The sequence below is a fragment of the Petromyzon marinus genome, unplaced genomic scaffold (genome assembly GCF_048934315.1).
Source record: "Petromyzon marinus isolate PM22_M1 ecotype Great Lakes invasive population unplaced genomic scaffold, UKy_Petmar_22M1.pri1.0 PM_G_Scaffold_44, whole genome shotgun sequence".
NCBI classification, from domain to species: domain Eukaryota; kingdom Metazoa; phylum Chordata; class Hyperoartia; order Petromyzontiformes; family Petromyzontidae; genus Petromyzon; species Petromyzon marinus.
In genome coordinates, this window is record NW_027422996.1 from 535,517 (window position 1) to 545,912 (window position 10,396).

General features: G+C 49.3%; 1 protein-coding gene across 1 annotated transcript; it reads left to right on the plus strand.

Moving 5' to 3' along the window:
* Positions 1–1,787: 1,787 nt before the first annotated feature.
* On the plus strand, positions 1,788–10,182 carry LOC142917270 (E3 ubiquitin-protein ligase CCNB1IP1-like). Its single transcript, XM_076061896.1, has 4 exons — positions 1,788–2,034; positions 6,498–6,860; positions 7,701–8,040; positions 8,615–10,182. Exons 2-4 carry the CDS (start codon positions 6,564–6,566, stop codon positions 8,827–8,829), a joined length of 852 nt encoding a protein of 283 aa, XP_075918011.1. The 5' UTR covers positions 1,788–2,034; positions 6,498–6,563; the 3' UTR covers positions 8,830–10,182.
* The last annotated feature ends 214 nt before the right edge of the window (positions 10,183–10,396 follow it).

Genomic DNA, 10,396 nt, shown 5'->3' on the forward strand with positions numbered 1-10,396 from the left:
GACAATCTCACACACACAGGCAGACAATCTCACACACACAGACTGATAATCTCACACACACAGACTGACAATCTCACACACACAGGCAGACAATCTCACCCACACACAGGCTGACAATCTCACACTCACACAGGCTGACAATCTCACACACACTGACAATCTCTCACACACACATAGGCAGACAACCTCACACACACACAGGCAGACAATCTCACACACACACACTGACAACCTCACACACACACAGGCAGACAATCTCACACAAACACACAGACTGACAATCTCACACACACAGGCAGACAATCTCACACACACACACTGACAATCTCACACACACACACACTGACAATCTCAAACACACACACAGGCAGACAATCTCACCCACACACACAGGCTGACAATCTCACACACACACACAGACTGACAAACTCACACAGACTGACAATCTCACACACACACACACTGACAATCTCAAACACACACACAGGCAGACAATCTCACCCACACACACAGGCAGACAATCTCACACACACAGGCAGACAATCTCACACACACAGGCAGACAATCTCACACACACAGACTGATAATCTCACACACACAGACTGACAATCTCACACACACAGGCAGACAATCTCACACACACAGACTGATAATCTCACACACACAGGCAGACAATCTCACACACACAGACTGACAATCTCACACACACACTGACAATCTCACACACACACATGCTGACAATCTCACACACACACACACAGACTGACAATCTCACACACACACAGGCAGACAATCTCACACACACACACACTGACAATCTCACACACACACACACAGGCAGACAATCTCACCCACACACAGGCTGACAATCTAACACACACACACAGACTGACAATCTCACACACACAGACAGATAATCTCACACACACACACACTGACAATCTCAAACACACACACAGGCAGACAATCTCACCCACACACACAGGCTGACAATCTCACACACACACAGACTGACAATCTCACCCTCACACAGACTGACAATCTCTCACACACACAGACTGACAATCTCTCACACACATAGACTGACAATCTCTCACACACACAGGCTGACAATCTCACACTCACACAGACTGACAATCTCACACACACAGGCAGACAATCTCACACACACACAGTCTGACAATCTCACACTCACACAGACTGACAATCTCTCACACACACAGGCTTGATAAAATAAAATAACACAATAAATTTCTCACGACGTTTCGGCCACAACACAAGCGGCCTTCATCAGGTGAAGGGACGAGACTGTCTGGAGGACAGCGCTGGAGCAAACACAGCCACGCTCAGATCACGACCTTTAAGCTGTGTGAGAAGAAACAAAGCGCCTTGACAAAGAAATTAGCATATAATTTAGCATTTAAATAGCTGAGTGATTAGCTTGTGACTGGTCACAGAAATGGCTATGTTAAAGTTAAAGCATACACATCCGCAGAGGCACCCCTTGACAAAGGAATTAGCATTGAATTTAGCTAATCACTCAGCTATTTCAATGCTAAATTCTATGCTAATTCCTTTGTCAAGGCGCTCTGTTTCTTCTCACACAGCTTAAAGGTCGCGGTCTGAGCTTGGCTGTGTTCGCTCCAGCGCTGTCCTCCAGACAGTCTTGTCCCTTCACCTGATGAAGGCCGCTTGTGTTGTGGCCGAAACGTCGTGAGTATTTTATTGTGTTATTTTATAAATGTATTATTTTATTCTCATTCTACGTGGTGGTGACTTTACCGAAAGAACCAAAGAAGATCAATCCTTGCAGTCACGAAAGCTTTAAATCGAAACAACTGCCTTGTTCAGGTCACGAGCGCGAGGGGTGACGTCACGCGGAAGGGGAGGGGTGCGGGGGGGGTCCGTGACGTCACACGGTTGCCCTCAACCACTCTCCCGCACCATGACGTCACGCGTGCCTCATCCCCCCCCACCGTGACGTCACGAGCGCAGCTGCAGGGTGACGTCACCGAGCGTGTGGATTGCTGTGAGGTAAAAACAACACAAAACTATATATTTTTTTCTATATCTCACATTAAACACTTCGGGGTTCATATCAAGCAGAGGGCTGTTATTTTACGTTGCCGAGTAGTTTGATTATAAATACAATTTTACACGTCTTTTTTTTTAAGACTTTGGAGTTGCTACGTCTGAGGGGGGTTTTTTGTTCTTAATTTTTTTTCTCACCCCTTGAAGGTCACGAAACAAGCGATAAAAAGTGCGGGAATCCGAGTGTTTATAAACTACAAAAACAATATTACACGCTGGGGGGGAGGGGTTAACAGGTCCCTGCAGGGTGGGCTGGTAGGAACATTGGAATTTTGTCAAGTCTCTGCGCTGTCTATTGCTGATTTTACACCCCAACAGCACGAGATTTCACTTCGTTAAAGTATTGAAAGGGGACGGACGGACGGACACATTAATCTATTGCAGGCTGGTACACTCAGTTTACAATCTTCGCTACTACCAGTATAAAGGATGTCAGTGACAAGAGAGTGACTCTCAATGACATCACTCACGTGGTTAAACAAAGGATGACAGTGACAAGAGAGTGACTCTCAATGACGTCACTCACGTGGTTAAATAAAGGATGACAGTCACACGAGATTTCACTTCGTTAGAGTATTGAAAGGGGACGGACGGACACATTAATCTATTGCAGGCTGGTACACTCAGTTTACAATCTTCCTACCAGTAAAAGTCGCCTCATAGTAGTGATGAGACACCACGTCTGAGGGTTACCCTCAGACGTGGTGTCTCACTAAACACAAACAATAAAAAAAGCGCGGGAAACCCTCAAAAAGTTGTGAGGCGATGGATTTAATTCATTTATTTTATTTTTTATTTGGTATCGCCCTGTGAGCCACGACCCAGCGTCGCTTTCGTGAGGGCGAAACTTTCATCAGCCTCATGGGGTCCACAACATTTTACTTTGCTTGGAAATACGACGTTTTACACCCCCCCCTCCCATCCCCAGCGATTCGATTGCTGTGCAGGGTTTGGAATGTGCTAGGAGATGTTAACTACCTCGCTTGTTATCATCACGGTGACTAGGAGATGTTAACTACCTCGCCTGTCATCATCACGGTGACTAGGAGATGTTAACTACCTCGCCTGTCATCATCACGGTGACTAGGAGATGTTAACTACCTCGCCTGTCATCATCACAGTGACTAGGAGATGTTAACTACCTCGCCTGTCATCATCACGGTGACTAGGAGATGTTAACTACCTCGCCTGTTGTCATCACGGTGACTTGGAGATGTTAACTACCTCGCCCGTTATCATCACGGTGACTAAGATATGTTAACTACCACACCTGTTATCATCACGGTGACTAGGAGATGTTAACTACCTCGCCTGTCATCACGGTGACTAGGAGATGTTAACTACCTCGCCTGTCATAATCACGGTGACTAGGAGATGTTAACTACCTCACCTGTCATAATCACGGTGACTAGGAGATGTTAACTACCTCGCCTGTCATCACGGTGACTAGGAGATGTTAACTACCTTGCCTGTCATAATCACGGTGACTAGGAGATGTTAACTACCTCACCTGTTGTCATCAAGGTGACTAGGAGATGTTAACTACCTCGCCTGTCATCACGGTGACTAGGAGATGTTAACTACCTCGCCTGTTGTCATCACGGTGACTTGGAGATGTTAACTACCTCGCCCGTTATCATCACGGTGACTAAGATATGTTAACTACCACACCTGTTATCATCACGGTGACTAGAAGATGTTAACTACCTCGCCTGTCATCACGGTGACTAGGAGATGTTAACTACCTCGCCTGTCATAATCACGGTGACTAAGAGATGTTAACTACCTCGCCTGTCATCATCACGGTGACTAGGAGATGTTAACTACCTCACCTGTCATAATCACGGTGACTAGGAGATGTTAACTACCTCGCCTGTTATCATCACGGTAACTAGGAGATGTTAACTACCTCACCTGTTGTCATCAAGGTGACTAGGAGATGTTAACTACCTCGCCTGTCATCACGGTGACTAGGAGATGTTAACTACCTCGCCTGTTATCACGGTGACTAGGAGATGTTAACTACCTCGCCTGTTGTCATCAAGGTGACTAGGAGATGTTAACTACCTCGCCTGTTGTCATCACGGTGACTAGGAGATGTTAACTACCTCGCCTGTTATCATCATGGTGACTAGGAGATGTTATCTACCTTGCCTGTTGTCATCACGGTGACTAGGAGATGTTAACTACCTCGCCTGTTATCATCACGGTGACTAGGAGATGTTAACTACCTCGCCTGTTGTCATCAAGGTGACTAGGAGATGTTAACTACCTCACCTGTTATCATCACGGTGACTAGGAGATGTTACCTACCTCGCCTGTTATCATCACGGTGACTAGATGTTAACATCCTCGCCTGGCCTACAGGAGATCGTCGGTTCGCGCCCAGGCCCTGACCACGCTTGCTCCTGCTGCTGTATATTTGGAGTCTGCGTCTCTCTCCCCATGTTGATTGCGTGGATTTGTCTCAGGGTCCTCCGATTTTTCCCGATACGGGGCCATCCATTTAGTTCGTTGTCATGGAGGGGGATACCCAAAATGCGTACGCTTGCATATGGTGGGGTCTACTCACAATGTACGCATAGGAAATGGGGGGGGGGGGGGGGGGTTGAAGCCGCGATAATAATGCAGCCGGCGGTGGACTATCTGTTTGCTTAAACACGTTAATATTAATAATTGATCGTTTCTGCATGGATTACATATCGGCCGTTCTACAGGATTCTAGGGGGTGGGGGGGTGATGCGTCAGGCGAATGTACGTAGGCAGGTGGGGGGGGTGTTTAAAAAGTCCGCGTGCGTACGGGGTCAGGTTTTGACAGATTTTTGCGTACGCACAAAAGGGATGGCCCCTACACATTTAGATACTGTACAGCACTGTACACGGAGTGATCCCAGCTGTCCGGCAATGGTTTGTGTGATCACTCTCTGTACTACAGAGTGGCATGTGTGTGATCTCCATTGGTTTCCTCCGAGTTTCCCTCCCATAGCTAAACCCACAAACACAGTGGAACTGGTACTTGCCAGAACCACATCTCAAAGCTAACAGATTACCTGGAAATGACTCAGTGGGGGGATCACAGCAACATCGCCCCCTCTTGTGCAAACTTGGCAGGACCCCTCCTGAAGAAGAGTTGAGACTCAGTGGGGCTTTCCTGAGCAACAGGCGTATTCATACATTAACAATACGGATGAATACAGACGGCACATTGAGTGTGGCATGCAGTCATTATCCTCTGCCATTGTCAATCGACTTCTGGAACGAAAGCCTCCCCAATTCGTCCCAATCTCAAGTGGTGAGGACTCAACACAGCCAGTCAGCCACTGACAAGCTCACTCACCCATTAACTCACTCACCCACCACACTGCAGGTCACAGCAGCACATTCGCGCAGCTAGTCAGCCACTGGCAAGCTCCCTCACCCACTAACTCACTCATCCAACCACCCACTCATCACATTGAAGGTTACGACAGCACGCTAAGCCAGCCAGCCACTGACAGGCTCACTCACCCACTAATTCACTTGCACCCACTCACCAAACTGCAAGCACAACAAGACACTCACTGAGCCAACCAGCCACTGACAAGTTCACTCACTCACCCACGCACGCATCCACTTACCCACTCACCACATTGCAGGTCACGACAGCACTCTAAAGCCGGTCGGCCACTCACAGGCTCACTCACCCACTAACTCACCCACCCACTCACCAAACTGCAGGCACAACAAGACACTCACTGAACCAGTCAGCCACTGACAAGTTCACTCACCCAGAAACCCATCCACTCACCCCACCACCCTGCAGGTCACAACACACTCACCCTCGCAGAGGTTTTTGGGCAAGCGTTGCGCACTTTCAGATGCGCTTCTGCGTCCGTCTGGAACCATTTTCCTTCCGCTATTAGGAATCCACTGAAACTGTGCATTTTAAAATCATCTAGATTGAAAACTAATTTCTTTTGCACTGGTCTTTGTGTTTAGTTTCTTGTCCTCTACCCGTACCTCCGATTAGCACGGTTCGCTCTGTACGGTGTGAAATAAGTTCAACGTGCATACACCCAGCCCATCAGCCACTTACAAGTTCGCTCACTCACCCACAAACTCATCCACCCACTCACCAAACCGCAGGTCAGAACACTCCCCCTGCTCAGCAATTTAGCCTCTAAAACCGTCGCTCTCCCAACTGATTTCTGTTTGCTTCGCCATTGTACTTTACCTCACTTGCTTCCGTCATTACGCTGACCAAGATCTCTCGCCGCCCTTAACGAACGAGCACGCACCCCGGCGCTCTCTCTGGAGCTCTCAGCCGGTCAGTAAACGGCAGGAGCTCGCAAAAAAAAAAACGCGAACGCATTTCGCGCGCTCCATGCGAAAACGTGTTTCACCCGCGATTCGTTTCCCTCAACCAGAACGGCGGCGACTGGGAACAGAAGAACTGGCGGCCCCCCCGGGGCCAGTGGTCAGGCGGGGAGGAAATGTCGGCGCACGAAGAAATTCTGCTGTGCAACTTGAGGAAGTGCCGGCGCATTGTTGGCGACTTCGCCTGGGTCACCTCCTGCTCGCACCTCTTTTGCGACGAGGACGGCGAACGCGAGTTCAAGATGGGGGCGGCCGCCTGCCCGGCGTGCGGCGCCTTGCCGCGCGGCATCCTGGACGTGGTGCGGGTCTGCTTGAACCCCCCCGAGGAGCACAAGTCCATGGTGCTGGCGGGCCTAGGGCCGGACGTCATCCAGGAGATATGTTCGCGGGCGCTTTCATTCTGGATCTTTCAGGTATCGGCGACGGATCGGTGACTTTTTAAAAATAAAAATTATTTTTAAAAAGTAACAAACTGAAATGTTTTATATTTTAGCGGATAAAGTCCCACTGAGCTACGTAACCTCTTTTTTTTGCAGAAGCGACCTGGCCATCACGAATGATAGCCAAACCCAAGCGGCTGTTATCATCACGTGGAAATTTACAGCAGTCAAATACTCTAAAACGCGTTAGATGTCGTTTCTAAACATTGGGAGGGAAAAACCAGAGGACCTGGAGAAAATCCACACGGCCACTGGGAGAACGTGCAAACTCCAAACATAAGTAGTGACTAACTCGGAGACAAAAAGACTTGGAGCCACTTCTTTATTTAGCGAGCACCATTGGAATGACGCAGTTAATATTTAGTCCGTCTATTATCGGTGGCACTACTTAGAACATGTACAGCGTTTAAGATGTCACTCTTGAATTAATTTGCGTGATTTATGAATATTTTTCTCCTGCTGGGTTCTTTCGGTAAAGTCACGTAGAATGGAGATAAAATAATAAAAATAATAACAGAATTTATTATGTTATTATTATTTAAATTTTTATTACAGAATAAATTCTGTTATTTTTTTATCTCAATTCTACGTGGTGACTTTACCGAAAGAACCCAGAACATGAATCCCTGCAGTCACGAAAGCTTTAAATTGAAAATTATGAATATTTGTTTTTCATTCTTTCGATTTTTTTTTGGAGCTTCGTCATTCCCAGAGGCTTCGCTAACCGAGTTATTCTTCTACATGTAAGTCCCCTTACGCGTATGGCTCTTTAACCGATTAAAAATACGTTTAATCAAATTTTCCATCTCGCAGGTGCACCAGGAGAGACTGTATCAGGAACACTTGGCCGCGAAATCAAAGAGGCTCAGGGTGCAGTCTGAGGACCGCTTCAAGCAGGAGATCCAGAACAAGGTCACGGAGGTTGCCACTCTGAAGCGGCAGTTCTCGCTTGCCAAGAGCGAGCTGGCCAAGTTCAAGAAGAGGTACAACGAGGCTGCCGAGAAACTGCTGGAGAGGGACCGGGAGCAGAAGAAACTGCAGGTCTCGTACGATCGCCTCCGCCTGCGATCCTCCGCTATCGACGAGGGGAGACGCGCTGAGGAGGAGGAGGCTCCGAACGGCGCGGCGTCCTCGCCATTCATAGTGAGATTCGGTAGGGCCGTTTGAACTTTAGTAATAGGTTTTTACCCTTTTAGCTGGCACAAAAACTGACACCTTTATTCAAGGCATCATGTTTGCAATAACCACAACACAAGCAGTCAAAATGCAAACAAAAGAGACAACTCTGATAATAATATGCACTGTCCTTGAATTTGATTGGTCCACACCCGAGATGGCTTTTCTTAGAGCCTAGTCTCCACTGGTGTTGGACCAGAAGACGCCAAAAGGCGTACAACTCAAAAACAGCGCACCATCAGGGAGTATTGAGGGCACGGGGTAAGCCTTTACATTATGAGACCTCCTTTGCCCAGTAACAAGATATAGGAATAGGTTTTTACCCTTTTGGCTGGCACAACAAAAACTGACACCTTTATACATGGGATCATGTTTGCAATAACCACAACACAAGCAGTCAAAAATGCAAACGAAAAGAAACAACTCTGATAATGATATGTTTGAACTTTGTTAGGAACCGACCAAGCAGGGAAAATGGGGATAGGTTCATACGGTGACGTTTTGTACGTAATGTAATTTTTTCCCCCACCCCCCCCCCCCCCCCCTGGTAGCAGCGACGTCGACCCCGCGAACGTCGCAAGGCGCGGAGGGAAACGCGTGGAGCTGGATGATGAAAACGCCTCCGCGTTGCCGCCCCGAGGAGGCGGAGTTTGCGCCGAGGCCGTTGTTTTTCAACGGCAGCCCCCCGGGCAGGTCGCCGCACTCCGACGGCTTCCTCCGCTTCCCCTTCCCCGCCAAAGCCGCGGTGACCGGAGCCAGGAAGTGACCTCCCCCCGGTAACAACGCGAGAGTCCTTCCCTTCGCGCCCGCCTCCCCGCCCTCCAATGCGGTCGCAAGGGGTTCCCCAAAAAAAAAACTCGTGGGGAAAAAAAACGACGCAGAAAGGACCTCGCCCACTGGCCTCACCGCGCATCAGATTCCTGTGGTCTTAACGCTGCCCGCAGGTCATCTGCCTACTCCCTGTGGCGCTTGGCAGGAGCCTCTCGTCGTTACCGCCAGTCGATTGCCTCCTCTGAGCGCAAACGGAATCCGAATCGGAAATATTTATTTACGCTGGAGGTAGGAATCCGACAAGCTGTGAAGCTCTTTTCCCACAGACTTGTGGTCGAGGGCACCGGGGTAAAAACGTTACAGCGACAAACAAATGCAAAAAAACCGCGTCGTGCACAAGCGTCACGGGGTCCACGCGTGCGAGCGCGTGGCTCATCGCCCCCGTCAGTTGTGTTCGGAGAGCCGCTCGCTGGAGATTTTCACGCACGACGACAACGCCGCGTCATTGAGCCATCGTTTGTGACGGCCGGTTCGCTTGTGAAAATAGCTGCGTAGGTCGGTGGGTCCTCGCCTGGTAAAATGAAAAATAAATTTGTTGAGTTTAATAGTTTCAATTCGTTACTACTTTAGCGCACACCAATTGTGTTCTGGGAGAGCAAACCCACAACGTTGACAGTGGAGTTTGACGTCCCGCTTGGTGATCACCACCAGCGGCAGTAACTAAACGACCGCACTCCGTTCAAGTGACAAACGTCTCCCATTGGCCGTGCCGGGTGGGGCTCACAGGGTTACGTCACTTTCACATCCATCAGAAACTTTTGTCTGTACTGGAGGAATCCGTGCAGCCCTACAGGAGGTTGTAGGTGCGATCCCAATTCTGACAGCTGCTGCCGTATATTTGGAGCTTGCGTCTCTCTCACTCTCTCATCATCATCATCACCACAGTGGCTATGAGATGTTAACTACCTCGCCTGGTCTACAGGAGGTCGTGGGTTCGATCCTGACTCTGACAGCTGCTGCTATAAACCGTGGCCGATGAGCGACCGCTTTCGACCCCGCCGCTTTGCGTGCTGGAGAGTAAACCCACGACATTTACCGCTTGAGCACCGTGAATTTTTTTCCGGCGGGTAGGTTGCCGGGTGTCGTCGTTGGCGTTCGGGGGAGGGGGGACAGGCCGGTGGTGGCGGCGCTCGTGACGGCACAGAGGGGTTTGCCGTTTAGAATCTCGCTGCGGCCGACCCGGGAGTTACCGTGGTGCGCGTTTTTTCTCGATGCTGTGTTGGAGTAAGTGCTGTTCACAAGAGGGAACCTGTTCCATTTGTTTTTCATTAAAAAGTTTAGGACTTTGCGGCCGCCAACAACCCTTCCTTTACATTACACAGACCACCCATACAGGTCGACACAACAACCGCCATTCGCCACTAAGTGGCAGTGACCTCACCACGTCGCTTGTGCCAGGCTATGTGCATGTTGAGGCCACGTGAAGTGTCGAAGGCCCGCTGGTAGGAGGTTATGGGGCAGACCCAGGTGCCAGGGGTCCACTGACTGAAATGAATGGCCGA

Excerpts from the sequence above, each read along its gene's own strand:
- LOC142917270 (XM_076061896.1), top strand. The coding sequence starts at position 6,564 with ATGTCGGCGCACGAAGAAATTCTGCTGTGCAACTTGAGGAAGTGCCGG. Across the intron at positions 6,861-7,700 it reads TTTCATTCTGGATCTTTCAG|GTGCACCAGGAGAGACTGTA; the intron begins GTATCGGCGACG and ends TCCATCTCGCAG. Across the intron at positions 8,041-8,614 it reads GCCATTCATAGTGAGATTCG|CAGCGACGTCGACCCCGCGA; the intron begins GTAGGGCCGTTT and ends CCCCCCTGGTAG.